This window comes from Coccinella septempunctata, chromosome 9, assembly GCF_907165205.1.
Source record: "Coccinella septempunctata chromosome 9, icCocSept1.1, whole genome shotgun sequence".
In the NCBI taxonomy this organism is placed as follows: domain Eukaryota; kingdom Metazoa; phylum Arthropoda; class Insecta; order Coleoptera; family Coccinellidae; genus Coccinella; species Coccinella septempunctata.
In genome coordinates, this window is record NC_058197.1 from 16,617,786 (window position 1) to 16,639,306 (window position 21,521).

Genomic DNA, 21,521 nt, shown 5'->3' on the forward strand with positions numbered 1-21,521 from the left:
TTGAATGTTTCCACAGGACTATCGGGAAAAGAGTGATACCAAATTCATATTATTCTATATTATCCTTATAATGGGAATATCACATCACTATATATTGCATTTTCAAACATTCAACTATAAAATAATTTAAATCCACTTAAGAACTATTCGAAATGAAGAAATATACACATTTATAAACATTTCGAAGTGTAGTTTTAGCAAATTACAGAGAAATATTATTGCTCTATCCGGTTTTCAACCGAAGGATGCTAAATCAGTTCTCCTCATTCGTCTGCGACGTTCTCTCGTTAATATCGATGAATTTCACGTTCCCATCTTGAAATTTATCGACGAAATCCGAACAACTATCAACGGTCAACTCCACACCGTACTCCATCACTGCAAACCTCCTATTAGGGATGTCGATACCAACCAGAAGGGGCACAACGTCGTCCAGACCTACCAGGTCCCTAACAATATCGCTGGTCTCGCTGTCCATACCCACAAGAAACTGGAGATAATTCTCGTTTTCCACGCTGAGCAGGAGGTCCTCCTGTAGGGCGTTGAAATTTATGTTGTGTTTCTTGTAGTAGGCGTCGGCAGCAGGCGCTAGTATGGATTCGGCGAAATGCAGTTCGGTTTCTTCGCCATCTGTGATCATAAAAAGTGAATAGTAATGAGTGAAGTGCCCTCTGTTGGAGCTGCAGATGTTACCTACCTACAAAGAGTACAATGGCAGGAAAATCTTGTAGTTTGGCAGCGAATCTTTCTGTTAAAACGTTAACGGCTCTGGGTTTCCATGGGAAATTCTGTTGGATTACAACAATGAGTGATATAAAGTACCTATGTTGAAGAAACGTTGGATCTTACCTGTACCAGTGGATCTTCAGCCAGTTCGGTCCTGGCATCCATTGTTATCACATGTCCGTTGTTGTCTAGAAGCAGGAGAGTGGGGATGCCTCTTATGCCGTAGAGCTGTGCCAATTCTGCCCTGACTGCTGACTGTTGAAAAGGAACTGCCAACCATGGCATGTACTCTATGTACGTTGAGAAAGATTCCGCACTCCTGAAGGAAATAAGAAGAAATTATAATGACTGTACTGCAAACTTAAGACTATGTTGGGTTTATGCACTAAATTAGTAATCAACCCCCACGAATATCATTATATCAAGTTGGCATCACGCGAAAGATGTAGATATCCCATTTTATCCTCCAGTTTATAGCTTTCTATAAACCTCCCCCTGAAACGGATCTGTAAAAACGATAAGAATTTCAATAAAAAGTCCACCCACCCCCATTAATGTCTTGTTCATAAATTATTACGGCAGTATGCGTACCTCGAGCACGCGCAGCGCCTTCCCGGTCCTGCTCGCGTGTCCCTAATGTCCTTTATCAATTTGGAACCGTAGAAAACACCTGACTACCCCGGGTTTTTATGGGACGAGGGGTGGTTCTTAATTAGATTCGTTTTTTACAACGGGACGTTTTATCTAATGGGGATATTGCGGATCTGGTTGAGTTAGAAGGTTGTGCTTGCTTGGATACCTCATAATTGTATAGAAGGACGAACGAAGTTGATATTATTGGCAGGAAATATCTAAATTTCTCAGCAGTTGCATGATTTCGGTCTTATTTGACATAGACAGAGCAAGAAAACAGTTAGAATTGCCAGACCCTAAGCGAATAGAGGCTGTGAAGTATTGAGTACTTCAGCGCCATCTAGTGGTCCAACTCAATTCCCTTTCTGACAGTCGGGGAACTCAAGAACAGATGCTTCGATTCTTCCTAATTTTTCTTACAGCTTCTGCTTGGTGACATAGGTATTCTTCACCCGAATGAATAAACTTAAAAAACTACGAACAAAACAGGAGAATTTTCCATTTCTCGTTGAAATTTTCTTCGTCAAAACAGGAACGTTTCCACGGAAAGGTCGACACAAATCTCAGATAATTTATGACCCCTGTAAAAACCCCGTCTACGACTTTTTCTCTCAGCTCTCGCAATTTCTCCTTTATTCCCTGCTGTTTCGCGCTGAGTAGGCGCTTTCCATCATTTTTCCAATACGGCTTCCCGATAAAATATATTTATTGCGGGATGAGGAATGGGCCATCGGAAAGGTTCGCCCACCAGGGGGCGGTGCTCGTGGGTGCTTAGGGAGTCCCCGCTGTGGAAATCAGTGTTGTTGAAAGGATGGCTCCGGACTTGGAGATAAGGCCGAATGGCACTTTTCGTTTTCGATTGCTTCCATTTGAGAATGGGGGGTTTTGTTGTTGTTGAAAAATTTCGATGTCAGGTTGATCGATATCTAGAATAAGGAGGTACATATATCTTTATAATAGTTATACATGTAACCCTTACAGTTAGAACGAAAACTACTCTGAAACTTGTTCTTTTTTGAAGAGGGAAAGGAAATCATTTTTCGATATTCGAAGAAATTTTTTTCTCAAGTTCTCGAAGAACAACTCTTCTTGTAATTAATCAGAGAACTTCATACATTTTGGCACAACCGCTCTATGCACTTCGTATCAGTATTACAACGGAAATCTCAATTGGATCAAATGAATATAACAGGAGATATCGCAGATTGAAATTTGCAATTTTTGAAAAATGCCATTTGCAAGAGGAAAATCTAAACGAAAGGAGATAGGCTTTCAAAATTTGCTTAGAGTTTCATCTTGCAAATGGCATTTTTCAAAAATTTTCAATTTTCAATCTGCCATATCTCCTGTTATATTCGTCTGATCCAATTGGGATTTCCGGTTTTATAATCAGCATTGCCAAGGCTCCTATCCAAGCACAAAAACTCGATTTCGAAAATTTCGATTTTTTGGGTCAAAAATGAGTAAGGGGTTAGACCCCCCTAAAATGACCTATTTGCTACTCTGTCTGAAAATCAGGATGTTCTATTACTGTCTTAGGACATGGAGTGCACAGAATTTGTTTTGAAGATTCCAGAAAACCAAAAAGTTGATGATTCAATAGAGAATTGCACTCCAGAGAGCTCTTCGAAGTCAACTCGAAAATGAAAAGTGGAAAAACAAAAAAAATTATTTTCTCCTAAACTGGGCCAGATATTTGAAATTTTGGTATGGAAATGTAGATTTTCGAACACGCTGAATCTATTGCAAGCAATTTCGAGAGCGTATCTCCGTTCGTTTAGATTTTCATCTTGAAAATGGCATTTTTCAAAAATTGCCAATTTTCAATCTGCGATATCTCCTGTTATATTCGACAGATCCAATTGGGATTTTCAGTTATATAATCAGCGTTGCCTAGGCTTCCACCCTAGCACAAAAACTCGATTTCGAAAATCTCGATTTTTTGGGTCAAAAATGAGTAAGGGGTTAGACCCCCCTAAAATGACTTATTTGCTACTCTGTCTGAAAATCAGGATGTTCTATTACTGTTCTCGGATATGGAGTGTATAGAGTTTGTTTCGAAGATTCCAGAAAACCAAACAGTTGATGATTCGATAGAGAATTGCACTCGAGAGAGCTCTCCAAAGTCAACTCGAAAATGAAAAGTGGAAAAACAAAAAAAATTATTTTCTCCTAAACAGGGCCAGATATTCGAAATTTTGGTATGAAAATATAGGTTTTCGAACACGGGGAATCTATTGCGAGCAATTTTGAAAGCCTATCTCCTTTCGTTTAGATTTTCATCTTGCAAATGGCATTTTTCAAAAATTTTCAATTTTCAATCTGCGATATCTCCTGTTATATTCGTCTGATCCAATTGGGATTTGCGGTTCCATAATCAGCGTTGGCGAGGCTTCCACCCTAGCACAAAAACTCAATTTCGAAAATCTCGATTTTTTGGGTCAAAAATGAGCAAGGGGTAAGACCCCCCTAAAATCACCTATTTGCTACTCTGTCCAAAAATCAGGATGTTCTATTACTGTTCTCGGATATGGAGTGTATAGAGTTTGTTTCGAAGATTCCAGAAAACCAAACAGTTGATGATTCGATAGAGAATTGCACTCGAGAGAGCTCTCCAAAGTCAACTCGAAAATGAAAAGTGGAAAAACAAAAAAAATTATTTTCTCCTAAACAGGGCCAGATATTCGAAATTTTGGTATGAAAATATAGGTTTTCGAACACGGGGAATCTATTGCGAGCAATTTTGAAAGCCTATCTCCTTTCGTTTAGATTTTCATCTTGCAAATGGCATTTTTCAAAAATTTTCAATTTTCAATCTGCGATATCTCCTGTTATATTCGTCTGATCCAATTGGGATTTGCGGTTCCATAATCAGCGTTGGCGAGGCTTCCACCCTAGCACAAAAACTCGATTTCGAAAATCTCGATTTTTTGGGTCAAAAATGAGCAAGGGGTTAGACCCCCCTAAAATCACCTATTTGCTACTCTGTCCAAAAATCAGGATGTTCTATTACTGTTCTCGGATATGGAGTGTATAGAGTTTGTTTCGAAGATTCCAGAAAACCAAACAGTTGATGATTCGATAGAGAATTGCACTCGAGAGAGCTCTCCAAAGTCAATTCGAAAATGAAAAGTGGAAAAACAAAAAAAATTATTTTCTCCTAAACAGGGCCAGATATTCGAAATTTTGGTATGAAAATATAGGTTTTCAAACACGGGGAATCTATTGCGAGCAATTTTGAAAGCCTATCTCCTTTCGTTTAGATTTTCATCTTGCAAATGGCATTTTTCAAAAATTTTCAATTTTCCATCTGCGATATCTCCTGTAATATTCGTCTGATCCAATTGGGATTTTCGATTATATAATCAGCGTTGCCTAGGCTTCCACCCTAGCACAAAAACTCGATTTCGAAAATTTCGATTTTTTGAGTCAAAAATGAGCAAGGGGATAGACCCCCCTAAAATCACCTATTTGCTACTCTGTCTAAAAATCAGGATGTTCTATTACTGTTCTCGGATATGGAGTGTATAGAGTTTGTTTTGAAGATTTTAGAAAATCAAACAGTTGATGATTCGATAGAGAATTGCACTCGAGAGAGCTCTCCAAAGTAAACTCGAAAATGAAAAGTGGAAAAACAAAAAAAATTATTTTCTCCTAAACAGGGCCAGATATTCGAAATTTTGGTATGAAAATATAGGTTTTCGAACACGGTGAATCTATTGCGAGCAATTTTGAAAGCCTATCTCCTTTCGTTTAGATTTTCATCTTGCAAATGGCATTTTTCAAAAATTTTCAATTTTCAATCTGCGATATCTCCTGTTATATTCGACAGATCCATTTGGGATTTTCAGTTATATAATCAGCGTTGCCTAGGCTTCCACCCTAGCACAAAAACTCGATTTCGAAAATTTCGATTTTTTGGGTCAAAAATGAGCAAGGGGTTAGACCCCCCTAAAATCACCTATTTGCTACTCTGTCTAAAAATCAGGATGTTCTATTACTGTTCTCGGATATGGAGTGTATAAAGTTTGTTTTGAAGATTTTAGAAAACCAAACAGTTGATGATTCGATAGAGAATTGCACTCGAGAGAGCTCTCCAAAGTAAACTCGAAAATGAAAAGTGGAAAAACAAAAAAAATTATTTTCTCCTAAACAGGGCCAGATATTCGAAATTTTGGTATGAAAATATAGGTTTTCGAACACGGTGAATCTATTGAGAGCAATTTTGAAAGCCTATCTCCGTTCGTTTAGATTTTCATCTTGAAAATGGCATTTTTCAAAAATTGCCAATTTTCAATCTGCGATATCTCCTGTTATATTCGACAGATCCAATTGGGATTTTCAGTTACATAATCAGCGTTGCCTAGGCTTCCACCCTAGCACAAAAACTCGATTTCGAAAATCTCGATTTTTTGGGTCAAAAATGAGCAAGGGGTTAGACCCCTCTAAAATCACCTATTTGCTACTCTGTCTAAAAATCAGGATGTTCTATTACTGTCTTAGGACATGGAGTGCATAGAATTTGTTTCGAAGATTCCAGAAAACCAAAAAGTTGTTGATTCAATAGAGAATTGCACTCGAGAGAGCTCTCCAAAGTCAACTCGAAAATGAAAAGTGGAAAAACAAAAAAAATTATTTTCTCCTAAACAGGGCCAGATATTCGAAATTTTGGTATGAAAATATAGGTTTTCGAACACGGTGAATCTATTACGAGCAATTTCGAAAGCCTATCTCCCTTCGTTTAGATTTTCATCTTGGAAATGGCATTTTTCAAAAATTGCCAATTTTCAATCTGCGATATTTCCTGTTATATTTGTCTGATTCAATTGGGATTTTCAGATATATAATCAGCGTTGCCTAGGCTTCCACCCTAGCACAAAAACTCGATTTCGAAAATTTAGATTTTTTGGGTCAAAAATGAGCAAGGGGTTAGACCCCCCTAAAATGACCTATTTGCTTCTCTGTCTGAAAATCAGGATGTTCTATTACTGACTTAGGACATGGAGTGCATAGAATTTGTTTCGAAGATTCCAGAAAACCAAAAAGTTGATGATTCAATAGAGAATTGCACTCCAGAGAGCTCTTCGAAGTCAACTCGAAAATGAAAAGTGGAAAAACAAAAAAAATTATTTTCTCCTAAACTGGGCCAGATATTTGAAATTTTGGTATGGAAATGTAGGTTTTCGAACACGCTGAATCTATTGCGAGCAATTTCGAGAGCGTATCTCCGTTCGTTTAGATTTTCATCTTGAAAATGGCATTTTTCAAAAATTGCCAATTTTCAATCTGCGATATCTCCTGTTATATTCGACAGATCCAATTGGGATTTTCAGTTATATAATCAGCGTTGCCTAGGCTTCCACCCCAGCACAAAAACTCGATTTCGAAAATCTCGATTTTTTGGGTCAAAAATGAGTAAGGGGTTAGACCCCCCTAAAATGACCTATTTGCTTCTCTGTCTGAAAATCAGGATGTTCTATTACTGACTTAGGACATGGAGTGCATAGAATTTGTTTCGAAGATTCCAGAAAACCAAAAAGTTGTTGATTCAATAGAGAATTGCACTCCAGAGAGTTCTTCGAAGTCAACTCGAAAATGAAAAGTGGAAAAACAAAAAAAATTATTTTCTCCTAAACTGGGCCAGATATTTGAAATTTTGGTATGGAAATGTAGGTTTTCGAACACGCTGAATCTATTGCGAGCAATTTCGAGAGCGTATCTCCGTTCGTTTAGATTTTCGTCTTGAAAATGGCATTTTTCGAAAATTGCTAATTTTCAATCTGCGATATCTCCTGTTATATTCGACAGATCCAATTGTGATTTTCAGTTATATAATCAGCGTTGCCTAGGCTTCCACCCTAGCACAAAAACTCGATTTCGAAAATCTCGATTTTTTGGGTCAAAAATGAGCAAGGGGTTAGACCCCCCAAAAATCACCTATTTGCTACTCTGTCTAAAAATCAGGATGTTCTATTACTGTCTTAGGACATGGAGTGCATAGAATTTGTTTCGAAGATTCTAGAAAACCAAACAGTTGATAATTCAATAGAGAATTGCACTCGAGAGAGCTCTCCAAAGTCAACTCGAAAATGAAAAGTGGAAAAACAAAAAAAATTATTTTCTCCTAAACAGGGCCAGATATTCAAAATTTTGGTATGAAAATATAGGTTTTCGAACACGGTGAATCTAATGCGAGCAATTTTGAAAGCCTATCTCCTTTCGTTTAGATTTTCCTCTTGCAAATGGCATTTTTCAAAAATTGCAAACTTCAATCTGCGATATCTCCTGTTATATTCATTTGGTCCAATTGAGATTTCCGTTCTAATACTGATACGAAGTGCAAAGAGCGGTTGTGCCAAGATGGATTAAGTTCTCGGATCAATTACTAGAAGAGAATATAGAAAAATTTCCTTTCCCTTTTCAAAAATGAACAAGTTTCAGAGTAGTTGTAACTGTAAGGGTTACATGTATTACAATTATAAAGATATACCAGCGTGTTCGAAAACCTATATTTTCATACCAAAATTCCAAATATCTGGCCCTGTTCAGGAGAATATAATTTTTTTTGTTTTTCCACTTTTCATTTTCGAGTTGACTTCGAAGAGCTCTCTGGAGTACAATTCTCTATTGTATCTTCGGAGAGCTAGAAGTGATACATATTCTAAAAGAGTAGCCCTTTTTGTCATAACTTTCGAAATTTCATAGACCTCAGTGCAACCGTTTGGTTCTGAAAAATTTTCAACTGACCTCATACATTTGTCGTTTTTCGACAACTGTACCTCCCAGGAAAATTAGTATATAACACAAATCCTGACAGAGAATGTCGACCAATGTCCCTGAAGGGATTAAATTTTAATGAAGGGAAGGCGAATGTCTAATCGGATTTTCCCCAAAATGCGGAATATGGAGAAGGGAGACTGAAAGCATTTACGCTTCGGTTATATACTGTTGGGTGTCGAATGACCTGTGCTCAGGCTTCCAATCAGTCCATTAGCAGCCAATTTGGGTCCCTAGTTGCCTCGATGAATTATGTCTTCAATATTCATTCTGATTTCAATGAATCTAGAGTCGAGAAGCGATAGTTTGAAATTTTCCTTTTTTTCCTTGAGTTACGCCTTCCCGTGATCTTCATCGCTCAAATAGCTATTGCCAGAACAACCGCTGGAGACAACATATGTACAGGGTGGGCAAATTTCGATGTTTTAGCACTACAGCTTTTGAACCAGAGGAGATAGACAAAATCTGATACCCCATTCTCGTTCTCTTTTTCAGAGAAACTAACAAGAGTAGTAGTCATTTTTGGCCACCTTCTTTTGTTTTCGAGTTATAAGCGAAAATTGGAAAAATGGCGATTTCGAAATAAATTTATATCTCCGCTAATACTGATGATAGAGCTCTGAAACTAAAATATTATACAGGCACTTTTTTGAGTAGAATCCAGTGGCGTGCTTGCCTTTTTAGCAGGATTTTTAATTACGAAGCTATGACCCAAAGTTATGTTTTTTTAAATGGGAACACTAGATTTATGTGCAATTTTTTGAAAGCTTAATTTTTACTGATTTCAAAAATATATAACATCATATGGTTTGCATCGATATAAATAATAAAAAATGGTCAAAAACCTTTTTATCTCAATATTTCTATGATTTCAACTTTTGATGAGCACAGAAAAATAGAGCTTCCTATAATAAGAGCAGTCTCCTTCCGGAAATGTCATTATTTCTATGCTTTCTACAAATTTTCATGAAATTTGAATCTTGGAGAAATTGAGTAAGAAGCATAGAAATGAAAGGACTAATAGAAGGAGACTGTGGTAATGATAAGATGCTACATTTTTCTATTATCAACGGAAGTTGAAACCATAGAAATATTGGGAAAAAATGTTTTTGGCCATTTTTTATTATTTATATTGATGCAAACCATATGATGTTATATATTTTTGAAATCAGTAAAAATTAAGCTTTCAAAAAATTGCACATAAATCTAGTGTTTCCATTTAAAAAAACATAACTTTGGGTCATAGCTTCGTAATTAAAAATCCTGCTGTAAAGGCAAGCACGCCACTGGATTCTACTCAAAAAAGTGCCTGTATAATGTTTTAGTTTCAGAGCTCTATCATCAGTATTAGCGGAGATATAAATTTATTTCGAAATCGCCATTTTTCCAATTTTCGCTTATAACTCGAAAACAAAAGAAGGTGGCCAAAAATGACAACTACTCTTGTTATTTTCTCTGAAAAAGAGAACGAGAATGGGGTATCAGATTTTGTCTATCTCCTCTGGTTCAAAAGCTGTAGTGCTAAAACATCGAAATTTGCCCACCCTGTACACCGAGTCCAGAAGTAAGGCAGCATTCCGTAGTGGGAATCTCAGTTTCAACTCCTCTATCCTACCTAGTTCTACCACTGCTGGGAGTACGATTTTCTGGCTGGCGTGCAAACACGTTGGGAGCTTTTTCCTTATCCTTTCAAAGCCTGCAGACTCCACCAGGTAGAATTTTTATTTTCCCCATTTGTCCACTATATTGTCCAGAGTTATTTATGTCGAATTATTGACATTTCATTCAGTTCGGTTCCGGCTAATTCAAACCCGGTTTAATGAAGCCACGTCCACGCAACCCGCCCTCGTGGAAAATGGGAAATAACGACAATTCCATTCGTGTTTCGGGATGAGATACGTGCATATTTTAAACGGGCGTCGCGACGCCGCGATAGCGGAACGGGACGCTATCAAATGGCGAATGCAAATTCGGCTCTGGGGCCTGCTTTAATGGCCGCGCAGCGAACCTCAAACATTCCTACCGATCATTCTGGACCGACGGATTCCCATTAGGGGTTAGATGAGGTCGCTGGATCGAAAAAGAAAGGGAAAGACAGTCTCACAATCTGAGAAGAGACCTGGAGGTGGCAGATCCTCCATGATCTACACGGTGGCGTGATATGGTGGTAGAAAAACATGGTGTTCTTTGCAATTTGTCACCAAATGAGAAAGGGATGCTTTGAGAGCCCTCCAAGCATTATTTTTCCCTTTGGCACATCTGACAATCCAAGAAAAGGCATTTTCCTCAAACATTACCCTAACGTACAAACCTGAATATCAAAATTCATTCACCCTCATAAATCGTAAAATTGTCACCCCTTTAATTATCGGTAAATAAACCGAAATTGGTTCATAATCGATTGGCGTAGGTATACCCTAGATGAAGTGGACTCCCGAAATCCAATTACGACCCCTTGTCCGACCCCTACTCGCCGACATTTTTCAGACCGCTTGTCTCGCAAGATTTAATAGTTTCGGGGTGGGTCGCCATGGCGACGTTATAAAACAGCCGGCCGCGCGTTTGTCCGGATTAGCCCCCGGGCCTCACCCCCCTCGTATAAATTGGATCGCATCAACTGTTTTCGCGAAACGGCTACTTGATTAGGGGGGGCGTTATTATCCTACGGTCCTGTTGCAATTAAGGGGGTCGTAATGAAATGAGACGGTCGTGCTGCAGTTGTTTATGTTGGGGAAATTGGGACGAAAGTCAGGGGTGGGAAATATCTGGAATAATGGGGCGCAACAGGTTTTCCCAATGAAAGTTTCGTCGCAAACTTTTGGTTACATTCGAGATGAAATATGCAAATTGTCAGATCTGCGTCTACAGGGTAATCTAGGGATAGGAAATATCCCATGAGGGGAGGAGAGGGAAAGTTAAAGTCAAATCCAAAACAGGTAAACGGATGTCCAATTGAGGTCGAGACTAACGTGAAGAGATTTGGAGAAATGGTGGAAGTTGAGGAGAAAAATTTGTTCTCTTTATTTCGCGCCTGGTTGTGTTCATACATTAATTTGCTACCTCAAGACGATTTTTGCTGAACCTGTATATTGCCTTGCTAACTGTCTCTTCCAATCGTAAACTACCTCTGTCGTTGTGATTTTTCAAAGTTTAGCCGTTTTTTGACGGTTTTCCCAAGGTGAAAGCAATAAAAATTAATAATTGCACCAAAAATCGCTCATATAAATTAGATGGCATCTAATTATAAGGAAGAAAAATACAGGGCGAGACTTTGACTCGTACAAATATTTCAACAGTATATTCTTAAGGTCAAAAGAAACACTTTTTTCTTTTACCATTTTTTCCGATTCGGCCCTGATAAAAAGATACAGCCATTTTAAGATTTCATAATGAGCTGTGCCACCCCTGGAAGAACAAAGTTACCTTCAAAATAACTAGCTAAATCTGTGATACTACACATCTGTGGATCTTTTAAACAGAGTTGTATTCAGCCAAAGTACCCAATTTTTCGAATTTCACAGAGGCTTTGAACATCAAATAACTCGAAAATGGTGCATTATACGTGAAAATATGAAGAATACTTTTATTTTACAAAACGTTCAAGTATTCATAAGATAGTCCAACTTAGTTTCAAGAGTTGGGTCTTTGAATTTTTGGTATTTTTATGTTACGTAATGGTCTTAATGAGAAAACTGGAAGACGTGGGTGATATCTCGTGTTCAAAAAAGATTCATCGAATAAATGAAAAACTATATTCCGAAATTCGTTATATTCGATAAAACCGTTTGTGAAACCTAACTAAAAATAATTTTTTTTTCTTTTGACCTCAAGAATCTTCTGTTAAATTATTTGTACGAGTCAAAGACTCTCCCTCTGTATATGATGTTTAAATTGCTCTGCATCCTTTCACCTTGAACTTGAGTCGCCTTGTATACGTTGGACCACAGATATCCTGCATCACCATAATAATAATAATAATTTATTCCACTATTCCCATATACTACATAATATAGGACCTATAAGGGGCTATGTTGCCCGTACATAAGATGGCCCTTACAAACTAAAATATAATAAAGATCGTATTTCCTCTTATACTCATTTATGCGATCCCCGTATTTGCATTTATTTTATTTGTCTTTCACATTTTTGTTCAAATTATGACTAGGTTTTTCCATCACAAAAGCATCATCTCTGCAATTGCACTAATTTACTAAACAACTTTTATGTGTCTTATCACCTTTTTCACCTGCTTTTTTAAAACTTGAGGTCTTTAAACTGTTTGGTAATAGATTAGAATACTTTCTTGCATAACTTATCTAGCTCATTTTTCCTTTAGTCAATGTATTTCTTGGCAACAATTTTTTTTGGATCAATTCATCTCATAATTCCCACTCCACATCCGATAATTTCAAACATAAAACCTTCTGGCAGTGTCAGCTTCCTTCAAATCCCTTTGAATTCTACGGACTAAACAGGTTATGGGCCCAGCGAACAATATATCGTAAATAACGACAAGAAGAACATGAATTCCACCCCCAACGCCGTCTCAGACGCCTCCCCCCTTCACCTGCAAGCGCAATCCGGTGAAATATTCAAAACGTTGACTGCTTAATCCCGCCAAACCCATTTAGTCGCGAAAACTTTACCCCCGAGTGCGGCCGAAGATGAAGAGGCAGTCTCCACTTACAACGCAAACCCTAACCGGAAAACTCCGGTAGGGGAAAGCGGCAATCTGGAAAATCCGCACCGCCGAACGCATCAGGGGTGCAGGGATAATGACGGGATGATGCCCGGATGAAATTTCAGGAAGCCGCAACGGGGTGGAACTGTACCGGAGCGTACACGGGCTTCCGATGGGGGTAGGAACGACGATCAATTGTCTGTGGTGGTGAAAAATTAGGAATATGGCATCGAATTCGAGTGTGCTTTGAAGCATCGTGAGTTGAAAAGCTGAAGAATTCCATTATTCGATTTAATTATTAGAAATTTACTGACTACAAGGTGAGTCTTTGACTTGTACAGGGTGGGCAGAATTGGTGATACCTGAACTACACTCCCTTTGTCAATTAGAATAGTCTCTTTCTTAGGTATAACTTCTCAGTAACTCTGCATAAACTCGCCATTATATTAGTGTGATGAACCTAAGCCGGACCTGTCTGTTCTTACCACCATTCCAGAAGGCTCTAGACTATGAGAACTGGAATATTACGGAAAGAAATCTGTACTGATTACAGTAATCGACGAATGAGTGAAAATGAATAACTGGATGAATAATTTCAATGTTGTTATTGTGAATAAACCTGTTAAAAAGAAATTACATTATTTCTAATGTGGTAGTAAGGATTTACCTGTCACTGCTGACGAAAATTATCTCAAAATTGGGCTCTTTCTTCCGCACCTGCTTGTACATATCGACGAGCTGCGGAGTGAAGGCTCTACAAGGGGGACACTGTGGAAAAAAAAATCAAACTAGACTCAATGAAACTGAACGAATCGGAATCCGTTGTACTCACCCAGTTGGCAGAGAAGTAGAAGCCTTTGATTCCATCTGGTATATCCTCGTATCTGACGTCCACCTTTGTGTTTTGGTGTTCCTTATAAAACATTCCTCCAGGTATGAGCCCGACATCTTTGAGAACCTTCAAATTTCATATCAATAATAAAACACATTCATGAATCATCCACTCATTGTCTTAAAAATTCATAATACATAATATACTATAATACCTGATCTACTGGTCGTGGTCTCCATGGGAAGTTTAGGCCATGTGGATCCTCTAAGAGTTTGTCTTGGGCGGATATGCTTATCGTAGTACCATCCTTATCCAATAGCACCAATGTGGGTACTCCAGACTTGATTCTGTATCTCCTAGATAACCTAGCCTGCTCGAAAGAATACGAAATACACATGAAATACTTTGCTTCGTTAAAGAGAAGAAAATTCATTGAGTAATAACATCCAACTATCGTAAAATCTCAACAAGACGATAGATCATTCAGTGAACGATCCATCCAGATTCTTTCAGGCACTGATTCACCCCAGAAACGCTTATATGCCAGCACTTTACACCCAACAAAGAGCACATCGTCCTCAAGAGACACTTCATTTGACCTTATCCTAGTCTTTGAAGCTCCTCGTTATAACACCTTTTCTGGGGAATTTTATACGCTTCGTTGATACCTGTCTGGAGAAAATCAACTTCTTTTGAAGAATATTCCGTGCCTTAGACAACCCTCTCAATGCTCGAGTTGAAATTTTTTATAACCCCCTAAAATTCTGTTGGAACAAGAATTGGAAGTTTTTGTGAAGATGCGATTTCTTAAACGTTGTTTACTTTCAAGTAACTTCAGTCTGACTTCTATTCACTATACCTACATTCAAATAAACCGTTACTTATCTGAAAAAAACCTACAAAATAGTGGCATCACCAGATGATGTCTCTCTCTGAATGGCTCATTAAACCTCTCATTGATTACATCCCTTTTCCTGCGGAATTCAGTCCAAATCGTTGGTGTTTCCGTTGTTTTGACTCATTTCCATCGTCGCCTACTTTCAGTAGGTTTGTTCGATCGCCAGAGCATACTCAAAATCAATAAACAATTGGGTTTGTTGTTGGCTCGTACAGAAGATAATTTTATCATCACTCGCAGTTCGTTAAAGAAGTCTCGTCAGACTGGAATCAAGTGATAGTTCTTTTCTCCATACGCCCAAGACTCGATTAGACTGGAGGTGAGTAAACAAATAGTTACGCCACTGTTCGAAACGTGCCATTTCTGAGTGGAGCTCGAAATAGAACAAATAAATGGTACTTGGGTTCGTCGAATGTTTAACGACGCGAAGAAGGGATTGTTCTCTTGTTGGAAATCGCAGATGTTGCTCGATATGCATGATTTTAATTTGATTAGTGTATGGAGTTTGGATAGTAACGTGATAACTTTACCAGATAGCAAAGGTCGGGATTATAACTTATAACAGTTTGATATCGAGTTATTTATGTTAAAACTTCATGACCAAGGTTCTAGGAGATCTAAATTAATGCAATCTCTGAGTTGCTTTTGGATGTTTGACCATATACAAGAAGGAATTGATCCTCCGGCATAGAAGGAAAAGGTAAATTCTACATTTACACTATACGAGTTCAACAACAACTTCCAAAATATACTGCCAGAATATATAATATAATTGAATCAAGTGGGTATGCTGTGCCTTCTGTCGTCAATAAATCATGTCTGCTATAGGAGTTTCAGCGACTGCTGTAGCCTATAAATCACAGCGCCACTATAAGCCTGTGTTAACTTACCCAAAATCTCAACTAAAAAGTGAGGGCAGATAGTTTCTGGATAGTAGATGCGGAGGAGAATACTTTATGACCACCTCATAAAGCATAGCCAAGTATCAACTCTTGATACTCTTTGGTATAGCAGAGAAGATTAGTTAAATGAACGATAGAACAAACAAGTGGACTGAACACTTATGGAATTTCACAATATCTGAGGATAGGATTCCTCAAAGTAAACTATAGTGGGCTTACTTAATGAACACGAGATTATGAAGAAAACTAGGTTCGAGAAAACCTTCACAACAAGGCTAAGTGGAAAAGAAGACGGACCAAAGAAGCTCACGATCCCAGCTCTAGAAATTTGGTACACAGATGGTTCTAAAACCAGGAAGAGGACTCACGCTGGGCTACTGTCTAAGCTTCTTTCAGGCAGAAATACTGGCTATCGAAAGAACTTTGGAAAAGTACCTAGAAATTAACCAAATACAAAGAGGCTTTGAGAATAAGCCATTCGATGGTTATGCCAGGCAGCAGATTCAGTTTGCCTCATCTGTATGTTCAAAAACTACCATAGGGGCTGTGGCAGGAGTATACTGGGCAAGTACCAAGTGTACACTATAGTCAAGAACTCCTATGTCATCGACTCAAAGCTAGGAGTGACCAAAGTAACTTATTAATAGGCTAGAACAACAAGGCCTCTTCAGTTTGGGTTCCTGGTTACTCTGGAATCAAAGGAAACAAAGAGGTCAACACACTCTCCAGAAAGATAGCACCAACGCCACTTACTGCAACTGTCCGTGGCATAGGAAAATGAAGCTTAAGAAAGGGTTTCTAGAGAAGGAAAAAACCAAAAGAGAAACACTCTGAAGGAATCTTCCAAGAACGGATGGTTCCTTCGGGGTTTTGAAACTGTATGAGATCCAAGAATTATTGAGATATCAGTAAGGATAAATTACGCCTCCTCACTGGCTTCCTCACAGGACATACATTGTCACCTCAGGAAGCTCAAGATGAGAATGGGCTTATCAGAAACTGACAAATGTAGATTCTATTTGGAAGAGGAGGAAACTCCTGTTTACCTGGTTACAAGATGCCTCGACATTACAAGCCTGTGCAGGGAAAGTCTTGGATAAGAAAATCATAGTAAGAATGAGGACTTAGCCCCTCAGATACTGGAGTTCATTGGAACTCTGGAGCTGTACATGGCGCAGTTTAGAGAAAAGCTCTGATGAGGACACAATAGACCTTAAAGTCGCAGTGGAATGTAACCTCCTTACCGAACTAGAACTATCCTAATACAGAGAGGGGCACTCAAGCTTCGCAAGAAGCAAATAGACCCTTAAATTCATAGTGACTGCTCAAGGCTATATCGAGGTCCTTGACTGCCCACTGTTAATTATGCTCAATTTGTTGAGTTATTCACAACGGACCTAATACTTGAGCTGCACAAGGAAAAAGTTAACCCTGAGTGTCATAGTGAGTTTTCAAGGCTCTGTGGACGTCCTTGCTCAGGGTTTGTAGCAGCAGTAATGGTTTAAACAAACATAGACGCTCTAATTTGGTCTGTTTCATCGTTTGACCCCCAAAACTTCCACCCTCAAACCTCACCTTGAGCTCTATCTCCTTGAAGGGCAGCGCGAACCAGGGCAGCCCCAGCAGGCACTCCCGATGGCTGGCCTCGAAGTCGCTGAACACGTCGTTGTTGACCCAAAGCACCACCTGCACCACCTCCAGCCGCCTTCTCTCGTTCTCCCCCTCCCCGTTCAGCTTCTCGTACAGGTCGCGCAGCTTGCACGTCAGATCGTCACTCTTCGAGTTTATGTTCGCGAACGAGAAATACAGGGCGATCACGCTCGCGTTCTCCAGCGACTCGGACGTGTCGTCGGCGTCGGTTTCGCAGCTGGCGCACCTCATCAGGTGCTTGCCGAGCAGCCTCTCCTGCCACCTGTGCTTGTTCTGGTCCATCGCGGGGCCTCAGAATGGTACCGGAGGCATCGGAGAGAGCCGTAGATGGCGGTTATCGCGTGAATTCACCCCGCTTATACCTTCGCCTGATAAGGATACGGATGCGTCTCGGCTAACGAGTTCGTATCGCCCCACATCCCCCCGGCTGTACGTGAGTCACCCCCTCGGAAGGTGCACTGAACCCAGGAGCGCGTCAGGACAATGAAACGGCGATAGGTGGGCGCGTGAGAGACGGGCGTACGCGGCGTGTGCTCGCTCCTGAAGGTTCGGGCAGGGACTGATGATGGGGGTTGGCGTTGGCGAGGCTTGAAACGTCGGCGCTTGTGGTGATTCGACTGGAAGCGCGGGCTGATTCGAAGCGTCGGGACGCGGAGGCCGCAGCGTCGGACGGGACAGTGGCGGCCGGTGGGCGTGGAAATGTTCCAGTCTTCATCCGCTTATCTCAAGGACAGCATGCTGGATATAAGCGTATTAATTGCCCGTTGGTAGGGTCAACTAGGTGACAATGAAAGATAGATTTCAACTGTCATCAGAACAGATTTGAGCTAGAATACAGATCGCAACAGGGATATATTTCTTATCTTATCAACTAGCAAGAATCTATTTCTATGGGCTGGCAATGGCAATAAATTCAAGCAATTTCTCTTAATAGTTAGATAAAAGATAGATTTCAACTGTCATCAGATCAGATTAGATAAAAATTACATATCTTATCAAATTAGATGATATTTAAATGATATATATCTCTTATACTGTGATAAGGCATCGTTGTAGAGATAAGGGATATGGCTTTTATCTAATCTACTATCTAGAATATATATCTATGGGCTGACAACGATGATAAATCTAGGCAATACCTCTTATAAAATTAGACAAAAGCTAGATTTCATCTGTCATCAGATAAGATTAGATAAAAATTACATATCTCATCAAATTAGATGATATTTATATGATTCATCTCTTATTCTGCGATAAGACATCGTTATAGAGATAAGGGATATAGCTTTTATCTAATCTAATATCTAGAATCTATATCTATGTGCTGACAATGGGGATAAATTCAGGCAATACCTATTATAAAATTAGATAAAAGATAGATTTCAACTGTCATCAAATTAGATTAGATAAAAATTACATATCTCATCAAATTAGATGATATTTATAGGATTTATCTCTTTTATACTCTGATAAGACATCGTTATAGAGATAAGGGATATAGCTTTTATCTAATCTTGAATCTAGAATCTATATCTATGGGCTGACAATGGTGATAAATCCAGGCAATACCTCTTATAAAATTAGATAAAAGATAGATTTCATCTTTCATCAGATAAGATTAGATAAAAATTACATATCTCATCAAATTAGATGATATTTATATGATTTATCTCTTATACTGTGATAAGACATCGTTATAGAGATAAGGGATATAGCTTTTATCTAATCTACTATCTAGATTCTATATCTATGGGCTGACAATGGTGATAAATCCAGGCAATACCTCTTATAAAATTAGATAAAAGATAGATTTCAACTGTCATCAAATAAGATTAGATAAAAATTACATATCTCATCAAATTAGATGATATTTGTATGATTTATCTCTTTTATACTGTGATGAGACATCGTTATAGAGATAAGGGATATAGCTTTTATCTAATCTAGTATCTAGAATCTATATCTATGGGCTGACAATGGTGATAAATCCAGGCAATACCTCTTATAAAATTAGATAAAAGATAGATTTCAACTGTCATCAAATTAGATTAGATAAAAATTACATATCTCATCAAATTAGATGATATTTATATGATTTATCTCTTTTATACTCTGATAAGGCATCGTTAGAGTGATAAGGGATATATCTTTTATCTAATCTTGTATCTAGAATCTATATCTATGGGCTGACAATGGTGATAAATCCAGGCAATACCTCTTATAAAATTAGATAAAAGATACATTTCAACGGTCATCAAATTAGATTAGATAAAAATTACATATCTCATCAAATTAGATGATATTTATAGGATTTTTCTCTTTTATACTCTGATAAGGCATCGTTATAGTGATAAGGGATATATCTTTTATCTAATCTTGTATCTAGAATCTATATCTATTGGCTGTCAATGGTGATAAATCCAGACAATACCTCTTATAAAATTAGATAAAAGATAGATTTCAACTGTCATCAAATTAGATAAAAATTACATATCTCATCAAATTAGATCATATTTATATGATTTATCTCTTTTATACTCTGATAAGGCATATGATGATAAGATAAGATATAGCTATATCTTATCAACTAGCTAGAATCTATTCCTATGGTCTGACACACTGGTGATGAATCTAAGCAATTCAATGGGTAGCACGATATCAGTTATCAAGAAGAACCCTCTGCTATCTCAAACCCTCCAAATACGGAGGTCCGCACGCCACTGACAAGGAATAAAATGACATGCCCTGCTGATCATTTCAATCCTAACACGTCCCATAGGCGAGATGTTAAAAATTCAAGACGTGTACAAGTCGTTGGGATAGGGGGGAAACTTCTGAAAATTGGTTGTTGAATAAGGCAATGAAAATTTACTGAAAGGCCGCGTGAATTTTTTTTTGTGCATTGTGAACATCCGATCGATCGGAAATGGAAAATATAAAGTCTCTGCAACTCAGAAATGTATAATTTCGGTCATTGCTTTGACCGTAACATTGAGATATTTGCCTTGAAGATTATTTATTTGAAGAACGAAAAAAGTCATGAAAGGATAACCTGAGAACATCCAGGGAAGAGTCAGAGCCTCTCTGCCTAGGGACATACCATGGGAAACATTATCTACGTTGCTGGGTACCAAGGAAGATTGGGAAAGGGAACACACCCCCCAAATTGCTGGGGTAATCTCCTCTCCAAATGTAACATAATAAGTTGTTCCACCGACAATCAAAGCAACAAGAAGTCTATTCTAACAGACAGAAACTCGCGCAGTACTTGCAGGAGATGGTAGAGACGTGTCCAATGTTTCATCGTAGCAGAGTTCACAAATGTTTTCCCTGGGGGCACCAGAGGGATAATACATCGCCACGTACATTAACCAAATGACCTCGCATACTACGGTGTTTGACTTCTCAACATTAAATACGTGTTATTCAACAGTTAAAAGCTTCCATTTCCCTTTGAAACATAATGGGTTGCAACTGCAGCAAAAGGCGCGGATGGATCTAGCGCAGCGTCCTTCCCCACCAGTTCTGGATTATTTTCAGAGAACGTATATGCACTTGCAGGTTCCGTTGTTATTAACCCCCTTTCATACGCGAGGCGATTTGAGGGTTGTAGCAATCAGCAGTTAACAATTAAGGCTGGCCTAGGTCGTAAATAAGGAAAATAATGAGTTCATCAGGGTTTTCGAGGACGTTCCACTTGTTTTTCATCATAGTTTCGCGCTTACAACCCCTAGAGGGAAAGTACATCGGAGTGTACATCTAAATAATTGGGATGTTCTGATAACATTCATTTCACTCGAATAATGATGGTATATACAGGATGAGTCTTAGACTCGTCCAAATATTTTAGCAGTAGATTCTTGAGGTTCACAGAAACGCTTTTTTACTAAACCATTTTTTCCAAATCGGCTCGGTTTAAATGGTTTGGGAAAGAAGTGTGACCTCAAGAATCTACTGTTAAAATATTCGAAGATTCACCCTGTATATAAGAATGCGAGTCGATCTTCAATACGTGATAGTGCGAAACTGCGAAATCAATGAATTCAACTCGAATACACAATATACACATTCCGACATCTATTGGATTATGAAGCTACTAACTGAACGGTGAAATTCAGCAAGATACTCAACTCTACCACAGACCGTGTGGCCTAATGGATAAGGCGTCGGACTTCGGATCCGAAGATTGCAGGTTCGAGTCCTGTCACGGTCGTGAAATCTTTTTGATTTAAAAATCTTTTTTGTGTCGACAAGATAGCAGTGAATTTTTCTAGATAGAATTGGTGTTTGAATACAGTGAAATTATGGTTCAAACTGTATTGTTTATGAATTTTCCATATGTTTTTCCTACCATTCTTCAATTTCCCTTATTTTTAAATTTTACAAGTAGAATTTAAAAATGAAGCCATATTTTTCACTTAC

The 21,521-nt window shown here is 38.5% G+C and overlaps 1 protein-coding gene and 1 non-coding gene across 2 annotated transcripts; one reads left to right on the forward strand and one right to left on the reverse strand.

The window, feature by feature from the left end:
• Nucleotides 1-43: 43 nt before the first annotated feature.
• LOC123320809 (nucleoredoxin-like) lies at nucleotides 44-17,503 on the reverse strand. Its single transcript, XM_044908241.1, has 7 exons — nucleotides 17,025-17,503; nucleotides 13,864-14,019; nucleotides 13,650-13,775; nucleotides 13,485-13,585; nucleotides 850-1,045; nucleotides 698-788; nucleotides 44-630 (listed from the first exon to the last, which is right to left on the reverse strand). The coding sequence occupies exons 1-7, from the start codon at nucleotides 17,379-17,381 to the stop codon at nucleotides 254-256; spliced, it is 1,404 nt and encodes a 467-aa protein (XP_044764176.1). The 5' UTR covers nucleotides 17,382-17,503; the 3' UTR covers nucleotides 44-253.
• A 3,736-nt stretch (nucleotides 17,504-21,239) lies between these two features.
• On the forward strand, nucleotides 21,240-21,312 carry Trnar-ucg. Its single transcript has one exon. It is a non-coding gene; the product is annotated as a tRNA-Arg (tRNA).
• The last annotated feature ends 209 nt before the right edge of the window (nucleotides 21,313-21,521 follow it).